The sequence below is a fragment of the Pleurodeles waltl genome, chromosome 5 (genome assembly GCF_031143425.1).
Source record: "Pleurodeles waltl isolate 20211129_DDA chromosome 5, aPleWal1.hap1.20221129, whole genome shotgun sequence".
NCBI lineage: Eukaryota > Metazoa > Chordata > Amphibia > Caudata > Salamandridae > Pleurodeles > Pleurodeles waltl.
Window position 1 is genome coordinate 717,710,985 of NC_090444.1, and position 21,199 is coordinate 717,732,183.

At 45.6% G+C, this 21,199-nt stretch overlaps 1 protein-coding gene across 1 annotated transcript in view; it reads right to left on the bottom strand.

Moving 5' to 3' along the window:
- The window catches only part of LOC138297306 (potassium/sodium hyperpolarization-activated cyclic nucleotide-gated channel 3-like), a 165,275-nt gene extending 154,991 nt beyond the window's left edge, over nucleotides 1-10,284 (bottom strand). The window contains exon 1 of the mRNA XM_069236734.1: nucleotides 9,847-10,284. Within this exon, the coding sequence (XP_069092835.1) occupies nucleotides 9,847-10,115 (269 nt within the window). The 5' untranslated portion in view covers nucleotides 10,116-10,284. The remainder of the gene's footprint in view (nucleotides 1-9,846) is intronic.
- Between the last annotated feature and the right edge of the window lie 10,915 nt (nucleotides 10,285-21,199).

Sequence of the window (21,199 nt, forward strand, 5' to 3'; positions counted from 1 at the left end):
AGCACGTCTCCTCGAATGAAGCCTCTGCTCGATACGCGGAGTCGACAATGCCTCCGCCGAAGCCGAAGATCGGCGCCGATCTTCAGAAGCCACCGACGCCGCGTCCGGCGCCACAGGTAACTTCGGCGCCGATGAAAGAGCACTCGGAGTGGATGGACCCACCGGAGTCACAGGACGAAATCCCGACGTCGACGGGATGGAAATCTCCGGGGCCAATCCCTCCGAAGCCACCGGAGCGGCCACCGGCGCCGACACCGGCGCCGAGCCCACGTTCCCAAAAGGGAGAAAGGGCATAAAGGGTGCCGGCCGTAGAGGCGCAGGATCACCCAATGAAAAGGCCAAAGGGCCAGCCGGAGCACCCCCTGGAGCCATCTGTTGGAAGATGGTATACATCGCATTTAGGAATGCGGTACTATCGGCTCCAGGGGTGGGAAAAGCCGGATACTGGGGTGCCTGTATCGAAGGCGACCCCGACGCCGGCCTCGACGTCTGCGACGCCGGGGACAACACCAGAGGCTGCACCACTTCAATCACCGACGCCTGTCCAGGTGAAGTCGGTGACGCCGGAGAGGGCAACGGCGTCGATGGATGCGGCGTGACCGTGGGACTGACCTCCCAAGTCCTCCGGCGCCGATACGAAGACTTGGAACGAGTCTCCTTGCTCGAATGGCGCCGTGATTCTCTACGGCGCCGGGAGTCTCGATGACGCCGATGCCTTGGCGAAGAAGACTTCTTATGATGTTTTTCTTTCTTCGACTTCACCATAAACAACTTCGCCTCACGTTCCTTGAGGGCCTTTGGATTCATGTGCTGACATGAATCGCAAGTCGAGACGTCATGGTCGGAGCTTAAACACCAAAGACAGTCGGAGTGAGGATCCGTAACTGACATCTTGCCCCCACACTCACGACAAGGCTTAAAACCCGACTTTCTCTGCGACATTATTACTGCAGCGAAGGACTACGCAGCAAAAAATACACTGTAACCACGAAAGTAACAGTTGCTCCCTCGAAGATAACCGTTTCGAATGCACGGAAAAAAGGGAACTGACGTCGGCACGTCGTCGAGGACCTCTTATTGCCTGTATGACGTCAGACGGCGTCGCGTAGGCTAGAGTGACGTCCTCGTCGACGTGCAGAGACTAGGAAGAAGATTTCCGTTGAATGCTGGCGCCATGGGAGTATTCATTAGGTGAGGAATCCACAGGTAGTTGTATCCATCAGAAAGAAACTGTTTTGAAAATACTGGAAGAAACATTGATAACTTGATTTGACACTGAAAATTGGATGTGACAAGCTGCTAATAGATTTTGACAAAGGAAGAGGGTTACTGGATGTGAAATTGAACTGTGAGAAGAATTTTTGATTTTTACTGCACTTTATTTAAGAGTTACTTTTGCTTTCTGATTCTTTACAGATCATGGCTGAGCTAAATAATCAAGATAAAATTGCTAGGCGCTGCAGATACATGAGTGTTGGATTGTGTAGGAAGGTAGCCTCTTTCTAGCCTGGATACCCCCACTTTTGGCCTGTCTGTGAGTATATGTTAGGGTGTTTTTACTGTCTCAATGGGATCCTGCTAGCCAGGACCCCAGTGCTCATACTGGAATCCCTTTTTGTCAGTGTGTTTTATATGTCTCACTGGGATTCTGCTAGCCAGGACCCCAGTGCTCATAGTTTGTGGCCTGAATGTGTTCCATGTGTGGTGCTTAACAGTGTGACTGAGGCTCTGCTAACCAGAACCTCAGTGCTTATGCTCGCTCTGCTTTTTAAATTGTCACTGCAGGCTAGTGACCATTTTTACCAATTCTGATTGGCACACTGGGACACCCTTATAATTCCTTAGTATATGGTACCTAGGTGCCCAGGGTACTGGGGTTCCAGGAGATCCCTATGGGCTGCAGCATTTATTTTGCCACCCATAGGGAGCTCAGATAATTCTTACACAAGACTGCCACTGCAGCCTGAGTGAAACAACGTCCATGTTATTTCACAGCGATTTTACACTGCACTTAAGTAACTTATAAGTCACCAATATGTCTAACCCTCACTTAGTGAAGGTTAGGTGCAAAGTTACAAAGTGTGAGGGCACCCTGGCACTAGCCATGGTGCCCTCACATTGTTCAGGGCAATTTCCCCGGACTTTGTGATTGCGGGGACACCATTACACGCGTGCAGTACAGCACTACATATAGGTCAATACCTATATGTAGCTTCACACTGGTAACTCCGAATATGGCCATGTAACATGTCTAAAATCTGGTATTAGGGTGCCAATCCCATGCATCCCTGGGGCTCCAGCATGGACCCTGGGTACTGCCAAACTAGCTGTCTGGGGTTTTCACTGCAGCTACCGCTGCTGCCAACCCACAGACAGGCTTCTGCCCTCCTGGGGTCTGGGCAGCCCAGTCCCAGGAAGGCAGAACAAAGGATTTCCTCTGAGAGAGGGTGTTACACCCTCTCCCTTTGGAAATAGGTTTTAAGGGCTCGGGAGGAGTAGCCTCCCCCAGCCTCTGGAAATGCTTTGAAGGGCACAGATGGTGCCCTCCTCGCATAAGCCAATCTACACCGGTTCAGGGGTCCCCCAGTCCCTGCTCTGGTGCGAAACTGGACAAAGGAAAGGGGAGTGACCACTCCCCTGTCCATCACCATCCCAGGGGTGGTGTCCAGAGCTCCTCCAGTGTGTCCCAGACCTCTGCCATCTTGAATGCAGAGGTGTGAGGGCACAAGGGAGGCCTCTAAGTGGCCAGTGTCAGCAGGTGACGTCAGAGACCCCTCCTGATAGGTGCTTACCTGGTTAGGTGGCCAATCCTCCTCTGAGGGCTATTTAGGGTCTCTCCTGTGGGTTTCTCGCCAGATAACGAATGCAAGAGCTCACCAGAGTTCCTCTGCAGCTCCCTCTTCGACTTCTGCCAAGGATAAACTGCTGACTGCTCGAGGATGCCAACAAAACCGCAACAAAGTAGCAAGACAACTACCAGCAACATTGTAGCGCCTAATCCTGCCGGCTTTCTCAACTGTTTCCTGGTGGTGCATGCGCTGAGGGCTGTCTGCCTTCACCCTTCACTGGAAGCCAAGAAGAAATCTCCCGTGGGTCGACAGAATCTTCCCCCTGCTAACGCAGGCACCAAACTTCTGCATCACCGGTCCTCTGGGCCCCCTCTCATCTTGACGAGCGTGGTCCCTGGAACAGAGGAGCTGGATCCAAGTGACCTCGACAGTCCAGTGGTCCTTCTATCCAAATTTGGTGGAGGTAAGTCCTTGCCTCCCCATGCCAGACAGTAATCCTCTGTACTGCGTGAACGACAGCTGCTAGGGCTTCTGTGCACTTTTGCAAAGAATGCTTCGTGCACAGCACAGCCCAGGTCCCCAGCCATCCGTCCTGCATTGCTCATTTCGCTGAGTTGACCACCGGCTTCGTGGGACCCTCCTTTGTAGTGTTGAGACGACCACTGTGTTCAGATTTCTTGAACTCCGGTTCAAGTGCTTCTGCAGGTGCTGCCTGCTTCTGCGTGGGCTCTCTGTGTTGCTGAGCGCCCCCTCTGTCTCCTCCTCCAGGGGGCGACCCCCTGGTCCTTCCTGGGCCCGGGCAGCACCCATTTTCTTCAACCGACACCTTTGCAGCTAGCAAGGCTTGTTTGTGTTCTTTCTGCGTGGAAACAACGCTGCATCCTCCAGCACACTGTGGGACATCTGTGCAAAGGAGAAGTACCTGCCATCTTCCGTTGTTACAGAATCGTCAGCTTCTTCCACCCGGAGGCAGCCCTTTTGCACCTTCATGCGGGGTTCAGTGGGCTCCTGCCCCCCAACACTTTTGTGACTCTTGGACTTGGTCCCCTTCCTTTACAGGTTCTCAGGTCCAGGAATCCGTCTTCAGTGCTCTGCAGTCAGTTGTTGTCTTTGCAGAATCTCCTATCATGACTCTAGTGTGTTTCTGGGGAAGTAGGGTAATTTTACTCCTATTTTTGAGGGTCTTGGGGTGGGTATCTTTGACACCCTTAGTGTATTCTTACACTCCCAGCGACCCTCTACACACTACACTAGGCCTAGGGTCCCTAAGTGGTTTGCATTCCACTTTCTTAGTATATCGCTTGTGTTGCCCCTAGGCCTATTGCATCCTATTGTATTCTACAGTGTTTGCACTACTTTTCTAACTGTTTACTTACCTGATTTTGGTTTGTGTGTACATTTTGTGTATTTTACTTACCTAAGGGAGTATATCCTCTGAGATATTTCTGACACATTGTCACTAAAATAAAGTACCTTTATTTTTAGTAACTCTGAGTATTGTGATTCTTATGATATAGTGCTATATAAGTGGTATAGTAGGAGCTTTGCATGTCTCCTAGTTCAGCTTAAGCTGCTCTGCTATAGCTACCTCTGTCAGCCTAAGCTTCTAGAACACTACTAATTTACTAATAAGGGATAACTGGACCTGGCACAAGGTGTAAGTAGCATCAGGTACCCACTATACGCCAGGCCAGCCTCCTACAGATTGGCAGTTATGTGTGGAATCCTGTTTATAATATTGATTGTGGGAATGACTGTTCATGATATGAAAAGAGCTACTTTTACTTCTGCTCCTGAAACTACAACACTAACAGCCTTAGAAAGGTTTAAGTCCGATGAGAAGTACTTGCATGGCTATACTAATGCACAAGGAGATCTTTCTTCTAATGTTTTCTATTGCTTGCTGAGCGAGTGTGTTGAAACAATGGATGCGAGGAATTGTCTTGGGTGTAAGCAAATTCCTTTGTCAGTAGAAGGGGTTACGTACCATAGTCTTCCTTTAACCTATGGAATTAGCTGTAGTTTGCTACTAACAAAATTATATAACCAAGAGTATATGCAGTATTTTTATTCTAAGCATGATGTCATGTTTTCGTTTGTTCCCATTATGTTATTAGATATCTGAGTAAAGTAGCTAGAGAACATGATATAGTACTAGTTAGAGGATTTTTTGAGCCAACACTAACATTTGGGACTGCTTATGTGCATCGCAATATCCCCACATGCTTGCTTACACCTTTAGAAAAGAGCTTCATAGGGCATACTGATGATAGGAGAAAAGCATTAAAAGAGAAATTAGAAAAAGGTTTAGAGAAAAGGACTTATAAAAACGATTATGCTTACACTGCTATTAAAACGCAAGGGAAATTAGCCTTAGCTGCACTACATGTAGGCCAAAATCACGCACTGATACTTTATTTGTGGGAATGAGTGAATGTAGGCATGTGCTTTTGTTTCAAAGTAAGTGGACGTATATGCTGAATGGTCAGGACCCTGAGATTCCTGAGATTTATTATATTTGAGGACTAAATGCTTATTACCGTCTTCCAAGAGGATGGTATGGAACATGTTATTTGGGGATAGTTTTCCCTAAAGTTTACCAGATAGATGACTTAAAGACGTTTCCAAAATTGACTGAATTACATCATAAGCGACAGAGGAGGGAAACCTCTTCTGCAATTGTGGGAGATATCATTTGTGCAGTGATTCCATCAGTGGGAGTCATTCTGAATTCGATCAAGATACAAACGTTGTCTACTATTGTGGATAACATGCTGTCGAATTTTACTGGGGCAATACTCCTGACAGATACTGAATTAGCCACGGCTAGAGCTATGAAGCTTCAAAACAGGCTTGTTTAGACATTCTTTTAGCGAAAGACAGCGGAGTCTGTAAAATGATTAATGCTAGGAATTGTTGCTCATTCATACCTGATAATGATAGGGAGATAAGAGACTTAGGGCCAGATGTAGCAAAGGGTTTTTCCCATTCTGTGTCAATGGGAAAATGTGTTCATACATATGGCCCTTACTCACTAATCTGACTAACTCAAGTAAGGATTTGAAGGAACTGAAGGAACCAGGTGTTTGGGAGGAAGTTGGAAAAGGATTTGCTTCAGTGGGAAATTGGATTATTCAAATTTGGAATGGGGTATTATTAAAACTCATAAAAGGAATATTAATTCTGAATGCTTGCATATTAGGATTATGGGGTACATGTAAATTATGTCAAAAGATAAAATTGAAACAATTTAAAAATAATTAGAGGAGGAAGGAACAAAACAGGGAAATAATTTTTAGGGAACCTTTGAGAAGGAGACAAAATACAGCTGAAACGGAACTGTGAAATGATGGGGAGAGAAAGGTGTGATTACATATTTAGTCATCAGAGGAGGGACTGTTGACGCAGATATGCTAATTAGAAATTATTAATAAATGCGTATATGATATGATTTGTAAAAGTTCATAAAGAAATTAATTGTAGAGAAAACTAATGTGCATGTTTTTGAAAATGTGCCCACGGGGATGTCAGCCACATATACAAACTTGTATTAAAAGAACTTAAAATGTGTGAAATAATGAAAATGTGTAATAATTATGTAGTAATATGCCATAATGAGATGTATAACCTATGTTTTGCATTATATCGTAGAAGCTAACTTAGCTGGAGCCGTGGCCTACTTGCCAAACTTCATGCAGAAGCAAAATTAATAAACGCATGCTGTAGAAGTTACTGGTGCCTATGAACCGACCATGAACTGTGTGCTTCAGTACAATTTTCTGAAATGTACCGACCGACAAGTGATGATGAAGTCAGTTTGATACAATTATGTGTGGAGTAGGGTGAATGGACTTTCCCAAGTCTTGAACACTAGAGGCACTGACTGAAAAGGAACATGCAACATTTTCGATACCTGGAGAGCTGGATAATGAGGACATCATACAGTGGACCAATCCATGAACTGAGAAAGATAAAATACTAGGACTCATAGATATGTAGAATAAAAAGTATTGGGTAACGTCACCTATGGAGGACGGATTAACCAATTAGGAATTAGGGGGATGGACTGAAAAACTCTAATAAAAAATCATGAGAAGGGGCTAAGACTTCAGAATTTAGGCAGATGCGGTAGATGCGAGGGGTGAATGCTGATGACGTCAAGAGACGCTGTTCGAGATTCTGTCATTAGGCTCATGCTCTTGAGAGCCTGATGTGTTGCTGATCGATTGATGACCTGAGGACGAAGACTGACTTTGTTGCTGATCCATTTCGTGGATAGGTAGCTATGATAATCTGACTGATTAACTTTTATGCCTTTCTTTCTAGGTACCAACTGCGCTGTTTTATAGTTTTTTTTTCTTAGCTAGATTTTTTCCAAATTTGAGTTTTCTAAATTGTTTTTGCATGAAGTCCCACATGCTAAATGCTAATCTGAGTTAAGTAAGGGTTCTTTGGGTGACTCTGACAGTGACAAATGATTGCTGAACTCTGCTATTAATGCTGTTATATTAATCTTTGTTGGCTTATGCTGAAGCATTCAAACATATGTTTTCTCAAGTTCTGATTAGAATATGTTACTGGTGGTCATTAATTAGTTAATTTTGAGTTGATTGAATAAACTTTGATCTAACCTAATGACCTAGCAGTGTAACTAATAGGGAAATAAAAATTGATAAAACGTATAATTGAGCTGTGGCTATTCATGAAATGTTGATATATTGTCTCATGCTTAAATGATTCTCGTAGTGGCTGTTGATTGATTACATTGATAATTGATGTTCATCGATTACTACATAGCTAGGATACTTCATGCAATCCAAAAGGTTCATCGGCCTATAGCGTCACCTTGGAAGTTTACTTACTAAGGACCAGGCACACTTGCAATGCCAAGCTACCTGAAGAGAGCCACCACTGGCTTGACTAGCTTGGTAAGGCACCCAATGCAGACAAGAGAAGAAGGGACTTGAACTAAAAAGTCTTGTTCTCCCAACCAAACTGAAGAAACTGACAGTGAGGAAATAAAGGAAATCAGCAAGTATGCATCTTTCAACTTCACCGTTACCATCCCCATCTGAAGTGAATTGCTTAGGAAATGAAGCCTCAATCTTTAATTATCCACAAAGAATAAAACTGATTAGCAATCTGAGATTTAGGACAGGACAAAACTCCTGCCCCCCGCCCCCTTTAGAATCAGGAAAATATTACTGACAAAGCCTCAAGTGTGACTTGTAACCACCCAAGTTGATCCCTTGCGCAACAAATATGCCACCTTCTAACTCACTAGCTTCCTCTCAATTATCAAGAAAAACATCAGACTGAAAGTGACTAAGGGTACGTATTGAAAGTAAAAGTTTAACCAGTACACCTGATCGGTCTTGTGTAAGCCAAGGATCTGAAGTAAGTAATTCATATTGGCAGAGAAAAAGAACAAATCTACCATCCAACTTTCTCGAAGAAAGATATTTAATTATGCATGACTTATTGTTGTGGTGTGACTTGCCTCATCCTCGCTTATTCTTCCCTCTACAGATCTCCCCTTGAAGGAAGAAGAAGGATAACTTTCCCTGTTGTTGAAAGATGCTGAATGACCTTCTGTGGGGCATAAAATAAAGGTTTGCTATTTGGAAGGGACACAAGAACAAGCACGGCCTTGTTCAGCAGTTCCAAAACCACTGGGACTGCACACTTTTATCAAACTTCTGCTGTGACATGAAAGTCTGCATATAAGCTGAAATTTCTTTCTCAAACACGTCCCTAAACAAATTTCAATGAGCGTCTGCTCCAAGTTCCTTGACTGACATTTCTGTTAACTTGTGGTCAACACTCATGAGGGGGAACTTACTGTTGCTTTTCTGACAGAGTTTTCAAGTCACTACCTAAAAAAACAGACTGAATGCTGAGCCCAACCTTTCAGAACAAGGACATTTACCTGAATTCCAGAAACTGCACCTCCTCACTCATAATTTATCTGTCTAAAGGGTTCTACGATAGTGAGTAATTTATCTTGGCATGTTGTGATGCGCCTAGTCAATCCTCTTCTTTGGGTCCTTCCTTTTTTTTTTTACACAAAAAAGAAAAACATACCTCGATCAGCTTCTGGGGTTGTAGCTAATGTATGGAGCAAGATGGATCTAGGTCATTTGCAATGTATTTTTTCCAGTTATATTTCCCCATTCTAAACTGTAAAATGTAATCTGCGACTCTCGAATTCTGCGATGGAAGGAGATGGTGTTAGCTCGCCAGACCCCAGATGACAAATCATATCAAAGTCAAAATATAGGTTACCCAAAGCATCGAGGATCGCTTCACCTGTTTCCACTCTCCCATAGAAACAGAAAAGGAAGCTTAATTAACAGTGGATACTCCTGTAGCATCATTATTCCGGATCAACTGTACTTTGTTTCCAGGAATATCCACATGTTACAGCACCAACTCTGGCAATACAAAACTGTGTCATGGGTCGGAACTAACTCAGGCTAGTACATACAAAAATAATTTTAAAAATCATAGGCAACATGCTGAAACTAACCAAATAGAAGCAAACATTTTAAGTATGTGCACAATAGTTAGCACAAATGTAAACTTTGCAAGTGAAAATGCATGCTTCTACTACAGCAGCAACAAAGAGATAGCATGCAGCCTTTGCGAGTTAATGTTTATCTCTAGGCTGCTATAGTTGCTGCTATAGTTTTTAGAAGTAAAGAAGTTAAGCCACCGGTGTTGTATGAGAATCCACTGTGAGCACAAGCAACATTGCAACAATATCTGGCAAGCTAATAACTTATCATACGCGCCTAAAAGTTTTATTTTTCATGATCAAGCACTAAAGATGTGATCGCATTTGCTGAAAGTTTAAGGTTTGCAGCCAAAAAGATTCTTATTAGTGCACCATGAACTGCTCACTCACATACAATAAACGTAATGGTATTTAACCACTCTCATGCCCCCCAAACACTGAGGTTGTCTTCCTGCACTAGAGACTGGCAATCGCGACTCTTCCTACTTTTCTCTAGCTCCTATGTGGGCAGAAGCTGTAGGCGCACCATCGGAAATCTACCTGAAAGAAGAGTACGGGTGAATGAGGAACTTGCCGGCCTCAATAATACGCCACCTCTCACGGACGATGGCCCCGCGGCTGCGGTACAGGGCCAGCGTGGCCTTTCCCACCACTGGCAGGAACATTGGTGACGGGACGTGCCAGAAGCCCAGCGCCGACAGCAATTTCTTCTCTTCCTCCAGCTCCTCCTGGTCGGGGCCTATCATTGTGCCCCTGCGCCATGGCACGTCCAGAATACGAGTGAGTCGCCTCCTTCTGGACATCAACATGTTTTTCGCCGCAATTTCTGCTGCGCCCCCAGGCCCTGCTTTGCTGCCCGGAAGTTTTGTTTGCGCGGGCAGCTCTGTGCCTCGAAAGTGTGTTGAACCCCCATGGTACGATGTGCTTCCAGTCTGTGATGTGCCCCCAGTATATGAGGCACTAGCGTCAGTGGTGCTCCGAGGGTGTCTAGTGCCTCCCGTTGATGATGTGCCCTCAGGGTGTACCGCGGTGGCAGAGTGTGCGGCGCCAACAGCAAAAGATATATGCCCAGAACGCGCTGTGCCTCCCTCTCTCGTGTCCCTAGCTGCGTTGTGCATCGCGGGTTTCCCGGGGCAGGCAGCACACGGCCGACTCAAGCTTCACCTCAGACACCTCCTCGATTGAACCCTTAGTTTCCGTTAGAGCGCAGGATTGTTGTGTTCCACAAACGGGAAATTCGGTCGCAACCGTTAGTGATCTAAAGAATGTTCAGAAATAGGGTCGTTGCGCAGCAATAAAACGGTTACCAAAAGAGGCGGAGGAGTGAATGATCTTTATTGCAAAGATTAATTAAAATCTTAGCAAAATATATGACATGAGGACCGAAAGCACATTCGTGCAATCAAATACAAAATTAATTACAATTTTCCACCATACAAACGGCAGGAAGGGTCTGAGTCTTGCCCTAGTCTGCCATACCAAAATACGCTAAAGGGAATCAGCCCAAAATGGTATCCCATTAGTGCTATTTTCTGTTCCAGTGGCCGGGGGTGCTTAAGATATTGTGAAATCCCCTGCTGTTCATATAATGTGAGAAGCAACTTAATATGTATTTTTTTAGTTAAATCTTCAGTATCTTGCCTAAATGATAGCTGTTTAGTCTGTTCATTTACTATTTTGGAAAATAATTTATCAGGGAGCTCCTTCATCCAGAAGTCACTTCTAATTCGTTTATAGCCCTTTCCAATAAATTAACCAGCTTGTACCTTTATTGAGCATGGTCCAGAGCAGGGCCGCCTTTAGGACTGGTGGCGCCCTGTGCGACAGTTTATTTTGGTACCCCCCCCCCATGACCTCCTCCTCGGTTTCACTCACTACCACCCGGCAAATGTGTCCCTCATCCCTCCATAGCCCCCTTTCACATACATTCATTTGTTTTAAAGCACTTGTAAAGGCTGGCTTCACTAATCCACAAAAAATATATGGGCATATTTAAGAGCCCCTAGCGCCATTCTAAAGCCACATTAGTGTAATTTTTTTTACGCTAGTGTGGCGTTAGAAGGCCAAAAACGCTGTGCCATATCTACAAAGTAGCGCAAGGCATGCATCGCGCCACTTTGTATCCCTTTGCGCTACATTATGCCTGCACCAGGCATAATGTATGCAAAGGTGGCATTCCCCCGTTAGGTGGGGCCAAAAAAATGTCACAAAGAAATCTGACATATTTCTTTCTGGCATTTTTTCCTACACTTTTAATGCCTGCTCAGAGCAGCCGTTAAAAGGCAACTTTTGTTGGTCACAATGGGCCTCTGGGTGCTTTGCCGGATTAGCATCAAAGTTTTTAATGCTAATCCTACAAAGTACCTCACTAGCATAAAAAATTCTGATGCTAGTCCCCTAACTACCACCACGGTGCACATTATTTTAAATACAGCACACATATGGTGGTAATAGGGGGGCGCTAAGGGGGCGCAAGAAAAGTGGCGCAGCACTGTGTGCAGCACCAAATTTTTCAAATATGCCTCATAGGGGCATATTTAAGAGCCCCTAGTGCCATTTTAATGCCACATTAGTGTCTTTTTTTTAAAGCTAATGTGGTGTTAGAAGGCCAAAAACGCTGAGCCATATCTACAAAGTGGCACAATGCATGCATTGCGCCACTTTGTAACCCTTTGCGCTACATTATGCCTTCATCAAGCATAATGTATGCAAAGGGGTCATCCCCCTTTAGAGGGGGCCAAAACAATGGTGCAATGAAATCTGACAGATTTCTTTGCTGCATTTTTTCCCGGGACTTTTAACACCTGCTCAGAGCAGGCATTAAAAGGAGGCTTCTATTGATTACAATGGGCCTCTGGATGCTTTGCAGGATTAGCGTCAATAAATGTTATGCTAATCATGCAAAGCAGCAGACTAGCATAAAAAATTCTGATGCTAGTCCCCTAACTACTGCCATGGTGCGCCATATTTTAAATATGACACAAGCATGGTTGAGTTAGGAGGGCGCTAAGGGCCGCAAGAAAAGTGGCACAGCACTGTGTGCAGCGCCACTTTTTTCAAATATGCCCCATATGGGCTTATTTAAGAGCCTCTAGTGGCATTCTAATGCCACATTAGTGTCATTTTTTATGCTAACGGTGCACCATATTTATAAATTGCGTCTCCTTGCAACTGTTTGCGCTACATTATGCCTGCACCAGTCATAATGTATGCAAAGGGGGCATTCCACGTTAGGGGGGGGCCAAAACAATGACGCAAAGAAATCTGTCAGATTTCTTTGCGTCATTTTTTTCGGCACTTTTAACGCCTGCTCAGAGCAGGCATTAAAAGGAGGCTTCCATTGGTTACAATGGGCCTCTGGGTGCTTTGCAAGATTAGCGTCAACATTTTTTATACTAATCCTGCAAAGCGCCAGACTAGCATAAAAAAGTCTGACGCTAGTCCCCTAACTACCACCATTGTTCGCCGTATTTTAAATATGACGCACAATGGTGGCATTAGGGGGGTACTAAGGGGTGCAAGAAAAGTGGTGGTGCACTGTGTGCAGCGCCACTTTTCTCAAATATGCCCCATAGTTCTGTTTTTTGCAGCAGGCATATTAATCTTCTATGCTACTTTATGTCGAGTCAAAACTGCCACTAGGCAAAACTCCCATCTCTCTCCCTAGCAGGAACATGAATCACAAGATGAATCTTGACATTTTAATTGTTTCCTGAAGGCTGGACGCACAAGAAACTTTTCAGAAGGTGCTTTCAAATTGCAAGTTTCGGAAGTTATTGCTAAACACAGCTCCCCTCCCCCCCAAGGTCAGCGCCCGGTGCAGCCTCACCGCTCGCACTGTCCAAAAGTCGGCCCTGGTCCAGAGATGAGATTTAAGGGTATCTTAAGCAGTTCCTTTTAACTTATAACAATAGGAAATAAATCTGTCTTGAATAAGATTTTTACATCAAGTCAAGTTGAACGTTAATCTTAGTTGTATCTGTAAGGAGGCGGAGGAGAGGAGTCTGAATGCTTGGCATTAGAACTTATAATGTATTATCTCAAGCCAGGCCTCCGTTTGTTCACATTAGCCTGCACTCCATTACTTTACACAGTGTTGACTTGTGTCAGGACATGAGACATTTATTAGGAAACAGCAGACTGTTATGCTTGAAATGGCATCTGCGTTTCTAATTGATGTCTTGTGCAGTATTGCACATTCCCTCTCCTCAAACTACACCCCTAGATACTTGTAACAAGACACATTGTCAATGGATTCAGCATTAATCAGCCATTGGCCTTTCTATTTGTTTGTTTTCTACCAAAGACAATGATCTTTGTTTTAGTCGTGTTAATTTTAATATCATTGCTCATATAATATTTTGTAAGATGATCTAATTGCCTTTGGGGCCCAGTCCAGTTAAAACCAGAAAAATAGTGTCTTCAGCATCCTAACTTAGGTGGGCAGTCTTTTCTTGGGAGAGGAACTGAATAGAGGACTATCGAATATAGCTTAAAAAGAAAAGGGGCCAATAACCAACCTTGCTTCATCCTCTTGTTCGTAAATTTCTATGTCAGGACTGGAGGCGAGGAGTAAGCTTTTTTTCTTCACTTTTATTTTAACAGCAGCCATTCTAACCATTATAACAGACTACTGTTCCCATGAGACCTCGGAAAAGGAAAAAAAAAGAAAAGAACATCACATTAGCCAATCAGCACAAAGTCAGTCCAACATTAGTCCTTCTTTCATTTTCACGACACCTCATTCTTCGCTGTTCTGCCGCCACAAAATAAGTGTCTTTCCTCTCGCGTGTTTGATTGGAGCTTTATTGTCTATTTAAGGTGTTTTTTGCTGTGTCCACTAACCTTTTTTCTCCTCCTCTGAGCAGATGGGCACTGCAGGAATGCACGTCAGTGTTCCTAACGCGTGCCAATTCTACATATGATGAAGGCAATTTAAGTGTGGTATGGTATTCTACACACTAGAGGACGCCAGCAGCCCAATTTGTACCATAGAGGCTGACCAGTGACACCCACACCAGCAGCGTTGCTCCAGTTAAAACAAATTGGAGTATTTCTGCTGATTCGAGAGCCTTGGCTCACAGCATCTGGAGAAGGACGCCCTCAATGGGGTCTATATAAGCTGCTGCTCACAGCAAGATAGTGATGTGGATGCACCGTGTGGGTCTGTACTATTTTGTTAGGGCTCTAAAATTACCCTCTGTGGCACACCTTGGGATTTGTACTTTTCACATGCAAGTCAAAATGCCTTCCACACACCACATGAACATCCCAAGGTGCACTGCTCATAGATACCCAATGGCGCAAATTGAACCAGGACTAGTCCCCTTCACAGCCATAGACCTCAAACAGCGCTGTTTTACAGCACGATATCTCAGCCCCGACTTTAAAGTGAATACATTCGCGCCTACCCAGGCCCCCAAAATGCATCAGCCAGAGGCAGACTATGAGGATAAAGAGAGAAATCCTCCTTTCTTTCCCTTTGATGATAAATTATGTGACGCTGTGGACACGCCGATACAGCAAACAGTCACCTCAGCCATCCCTCCATTAGAATGCAAACTCCATAAACTTGCTTACCGACAACCCACAACTCTTCCCTCGAGGGATGATCCATCAACTATGCAGGACGCCTTGCACCAACCAAATGTGCCCATCACTAACCTATAGAAAGCAGGGGCTAAAGAGCAAACATGTCCAAGGCATTGACATGGACGCCTTTACATGCCTAAAACGGGCATTCCTGTCCCAAACCCTTCTCTCAGATCTCCCTGATTCTCAGTCCCTGGGTACCCGTGGGCTTCATTAGCCCTCCATGGAAGCGGATAATTCCCAGGCAGAAGACTCACAGGGATTCGGATGTAAAATCACGTCCCCCAAGACATGGCACCCCGCTTCAGGGTATGATGATACTCCCCTTTCTTAACCCCTTCCTGCAGACAGTTCCAACAAGTTATACCCAGATGAGCTAATGCGTCCCCTCCCTTTCTGAATGGGCCCCAGCAGAAAAAGTTGAAACCTATTTTGCAGGCAAAGCTCTGAAAAAAAGAGTCTCATGCTCGCCTCAGAGGGGGTGCTATCACCCCTCCCTCGAGGGCAAGGTGGCCTTATCCCCAGAGAAAGACCCTAGAATGGCTACCTTCTTAGAGAAATACATAAGGAACCAAAAAAAAGGCATCAACCCCACTTGGCAGTCCTGCCAAGATAAACTATTGGACTTTACAGGACTCCTTACGAAGATCCTTGATATGGTTGAAGAGGCTAAACAATTGGGCTCCCTCAGTTCCTCATATTTTATTATGCTGGGCGCAACGTGCAGTCATTCCTTAGGCAATGCCAGTTGTGCCTTGTCTACAGAATGTAGGCGATCACTCCTGATAAAGGGAGACCCTCAGAAGCAGGGCCTGTTGCCCAGGGTGATCTTTTAGGGCACCCCTTTGTTAAGGAGCTGGGCAAGTTATCCCTATCTGTACCTCCCTTGAGAAAGCTCAAGCTTCTATGAAATGCATCTTTAGCCCTAGGGTTTTCATAGGGGCCGATCATGGTAGAGGGCACTCGGCCGGCCGTGCTCTCACATATGCCACCTCCAGGGGCCATGGCTCTCAACATGGTCAATGGCAAGACCAATCCAAGTGTGGTGTCATCTACCCTTCCAGAGGACTTCACCACAGAGGTGGCAGAGGAGGATCACACAGAAAGTTCCACACCAATGGTTCCAGTGTGCCTTCTCCCTTCTTCCCAACTAAAAGTGGGAGGGTGACTGGTTCAGTTTGCAGGCAACTGGAGGCATCTTACATCAGATGCATGGGTCCTCCAAACTATACAAGACTTCCGGTTTTCTGGCACTCCAGTGCAAAGGCAGCTCCCTCACCCTCTGTCAGAATGAGACTCTCCCCTGATTTCTCAAGAGGTAGAAGATCTCCTGAACAAAGGGCCTATATCCTTTACCACCCTGCATCCCAAAGGTTTTGTAAGCAACCTCTTCTTAGTGGACGAAAGAGAAATAGGGGCCAACATCCAGTTATCAAACTACAGCAATTTAATGAGTGGCTGGTCTATCGCAACTTCAAGATGGAGGGTATCCAGCTGCTCCGAGGTATCCTACGTCCATTGGACAGAATGTGCCAGTTGGATCTGAAAGATGTTTACCTCGCAATTCCAATATTTCCACAACACCTGTAATTTCTCCATTTTAAATGGGCAGGCCACTCTATGAGTTTTTCTCTCTGCCTTTCGGCCATTCCTGGACCCCTTGGTGCTTCACCAAGGTGTTGAAACCAGTCATGGAACACCTGCAAGCTCAAGGGATACATATAATAGTTTATCTGGACAATATCCTAATCTTGGAACAGTGTACGATAAGACTACAGGGACACCTTCAAACAAATGTTTAGTTGCTGGAGAACTTGGGCTTTGTCATCAAAGCGAAGAAGGCGTTCTCAATGCCATCACAGAAAACAACGTTTCAAGGTTTTCTCATAGACTTCCACCAGGGAACCCTATGCCTTCCAACAAAGAAAGTGATACAAATCAGGCAGGAACTCTGCAAGACTCTCTCAGAAGGACAGACCTCGTTGAGACAAGTGGCTTGTCTGGTCAGTCTCTTTCCTCATTGATTCAGGCCATCTTTCAATGTCCCCTCCATTATCCGTCCCTTCAACCCATGAAGCCTCATCAACTGCGCCAGGGTTCAACATAGTTGGAATCGGTCATTCTGACGGACGAAGCAAAAGAAGAGATGGAATTGTGGCTCACACGTATGAAAGCATGGAACAGACAAAACATTTTTGATGCCAGTCTAGACATGGTTATCGAATGGGATGCAGGAAAAGAAGGCTGAGGGTCTTGGTGCAGGGAATTATCCACAGGAGGAAAATGGTCTGCTCAAGAACAACAATAGCACATTATTTGTCTAGAACTCTAAGCAGGTTCCTTTGCTGTATGTTGATTGACCAAAGTTAGAACTCTGTGCCGCGTGTTACTGAAGATGGATATTGTGTCCACAGTATGATATGTCAGTCACCTCAGCGAGACATGCTTGAAAGTGCTGGCAGACCTGGCCAAGAGTTTCTGACACTTTTGCCTGGACCGCAACATCTTGCTTCCTCGCAAAGCCAGCAAGGTGGCAGACTGGAAGTCCAAGTACCTTTAGGATGCAAACCTTTGGAAGTTGCTGTAGGAGGCTGACCTGGCTTATAGTGGGTACCTGATGGCGCTTACACCTTGTGCCAGGTCCAGTTATCCCTTATTAGTAGATTAGTAGTGTTCTAGCAGCTTAGCTGATAGAGGTAGCTATAGCAGAGCAGCTTAGGCTGAACTAGGAGACATGCAAAGCTCCTATACCACTTATATCATATAGGTACTATAACATAAGAACACAATACTGAGAATTACTAAAAATTCCTTTATTTTAGTGACAATGTGCCAACAATATCTCAGGGGATATACTCCCTTTGAAGGTAAGTAAAATACACAAAATATACACAGAAACCAAACCCAGGTAAGTAAACAGTTAGAAAGGTAGTGGAAACACTGTTGAATACAATAGGATGCAATAGGCTTAGGGGCAACACAAACCATATACTCTGAAAGTGGAATGCGAACCACAAATGGACCCCTAGGCTAGTGTAGTGTGGTCGCTGGGAGTGTAAGAAAACACTAAGGGTGTCCAAGATACCCCATCCCAAGACCCTGAAAAGTAGGAGTAAAGTGATACTACTTCCCCAGAAACACACTAAAACTCGTGATAGAGGATTCTGCAAAGACAACAACAGACTGCAAAGCAATGAAGACAGATTCCTGGACCTTAGGATCTGCAAAGGAAGGGGACCAAGTCCAAGAGTCGTGAAAGTGTCCAGGGGGAGCAGGAGCCCACTAAACCCCAGATGAAGGTGCAAAATGGCTGCCTCTGGATGGAAGAAGCTGAAGATTCTGCAACAACGAAAGGTGCTAGGAACTTCTCCTTTGTGCAGAAGATGTCCCACGGAGTGCTGGAGGATGCAGAGTTGTTTCTTTGGAGAAAGACTGCAAACAAGCCTTGCTAGCTGCAAAGTTCATGGTTGAAGAAAAAGGGTGCTGCCCAGGCCAAGGAAGGACCAGGATGTCGCCACTTGGGAGAGGAGACAGAGGGGGCCCTCAGCAACACAGAGAGCCCACGCACAAGAAGGCAGCACCCGCAGAAGTACTTGAACATGGGTTCAAGAAAACTGAGCACGGCGGTCATCTCAACACTACAAAAGAGGGTCCCACAAAGCCAGTGGTCAACTCAGTGAGTTGAGCAATGCAGGACGGAGTGCTGGGGACCTGGACTAGGCTGTGCACGAAGGATTCCTTGCAAAGGTGCACAGAAGCCCTAGCAGCTGCAGTTCACGCGGTGCACAGGATTACTGTCTGGAGAGGGTAGGCAAGGACTTACCTCCTCCAAATTTGGACAGTTGTACCCCTGGACAGTCTGGGTCACTTGGGTCCACCACCTGTGTTCCAGGGGCCACGCTCGTTAGCATGAGAGGGGTCCCAGAGTACCGGTGATGCTGAAGTTTGGTGCCTGGTGGAGCAGGGGGAAGATTCTGTCGACCAACAGGAGATTTCTTCGTGGCTTCCAGTGCAGGATGAAGGTAGGCAGCCCCCAAAGCATGCACCACCAGGAAACAGTTGAGAAAGCCGTCAGGATTAGGCGCTACAATGTCGCTGGTAGTCTTCTTGCTATTTTCTTGCAGTTTTGCAGGCGTCCTGGAGCAGTCAGCAGTCGATCCTTGGCAGAAGTCGAAGAGAGAGGTTCAGAGGAACTCTGGTGAATTCTTGCAAGTCGTTATCTGAGGAAAATCCCACAGGAGAGACCCTAAATAGCCCTCAGAGGAGGATTGGCCACCTAGTCAGGTATGCACCTATCAGGAGGGGTCTCTGACGTCACCTGCTGGCACTGGCCACTCAGAGGTCTCCATTGTGCCCTCACATCTCTGGATTCAAGATGGCAGAGGTCTGGGACACACTGTAGGAGCTCTGGGCACCACCCCTGGGGTGGTGATGGACAGGGGAGTGGTCACTCCCTTTTCCTTTGTCCAGTTTTGCGCCAGAGCAGGGACTGGGGGTCCCTGAACCAGTGTAGACTGGCTTATGCAAGGAGGGCACCATCTGTGCCCTTCAAAGCATTTTCAGAGGCTTGGGGAGGCTACACCTCCCCAGCCATTGACACCTATTTCCAAAGGGAGAGGGTGTAACACCCTATCTCAGAGGAAATTCTTTGTTCTGCCTTCCTGGGACTGAGCTGCCCAGACCCTAGGAGTGCAGAACCCTGTCTGTGGGTTGGCAGCAGTGGTAGCTGCAGAGAAAACCCCAGTGAGCTGGTTTGGCAGTACCTGGGGTCTATAGTGGAGCCCCGGGGATGCATGGAATTGGCATGCCCAATACCAGATTTGGCTTGGGGGGGCAGTTCCGTGATCTTAGACATGTCACAAGGCCATATTCGGAGTTACCATTGTAAAACTACATATAGGTATTGACCTATATGAAGTGCACGTGTGTAATGGTGTCCCGCACTCACAAAGTCCGGGGAAATTGCCCTGAACTATGTGGGGGCACCTTGGCTAGTGCCAGGGTGCCCTCACACTCAGTAACTTTGCACCTAACCTTCACTCAGTGAAGGCTAGACATATAGGTGACTTATAAGTTACTTAACTGCAGTGTAAAATGGCTGTGAAACAGGGTGTGTGTTATTTCACTCAGGCTGCAGAAGCAGTCCTGTGTAAGATTTGTCTGAGCTCTCTATGGGTGGCAAAAGAAATGCTGCAACCCATAGGGATCTCCTGGAACCCCAATATCCTGGGTAACTAGGTACCATCTACTAGGGAATTATAAGGGTGTTCCAGTGTGCCAATTAGAATTGGTGGAAATGGTCTAGCCTATAGTGACAATTTTAAAGGCAGAGAGAGCATAAGTACTGAGGTTCTGGTTAGCAGAGCCTCAGTGACTCAATTAGTCACTACACAGATACACACATTCAGGCCACAACTATGAGCACTGGGGTCCTGGCTAGCAGGATCCCAGTGAGACAGGCAAAAACAAACTTACATACATGTGAAAAATGGGGGTAACATGCCAGGCAAGATGGTACTTTCCTACAGTTGTACACTCCGATCTTCAAAGCCATCGAGAAATGAAGGGGTCCCTTCTCAGTGGATTTATTTGCATCATGAATGGATCACCAACTGGTGAGGTTCTTCAGCTGGAGACCGGATGCTCTAGCAGGGGCAACAGGTACTTTCCTCCAGGTTTGGAGCAAGAAGAGGGGCTACACATTTCCCCTCATCTTAATGATTACATGGTTAGCAGCCCAAGTACAGAGGCAGGTCGCGGATTTAGTGGTGATAAGCCCAAATTAGAGATCTTAAGTCTGATATGCAGTTCTGATAGAACTTTTCTGGGATTCGCCAATCCATCTCACCCTATGTAGGAGGCTGGCCTGGTTTGTAGTGGGTACCTTGGGTACTTATACCTTATACCAGGTCCAGTGATCCCTTATTAGTGAAGTAGTAGTGTTCTAACAGCTTAGGCTGATAGAGGTAGCTATAGCAGAGCATCTTAGGCTGAACTAGGAGACATGCAAAGCTCATGCAATACCACTTATAGTTACACAGTACGAATACACAAGTAAAGACAATACTCAGTATTACCAAAAATAAAGGTAGTTTATTTGGGTGACACAGTACCAAAAATATCTTAGAGGCAATACTCCTTCTGGAGGTAAGTATTATACACAATATATACACTAGACACCAAAATTAGACAAGTAATTATTCATGGGATAGTGCAAACAATAGGAAATGCTATAGAATGCAATGGGAGAAAATAGGTTTAGGAGCAACACAAACGATATACTAAGAAAGTGGAATGCAGG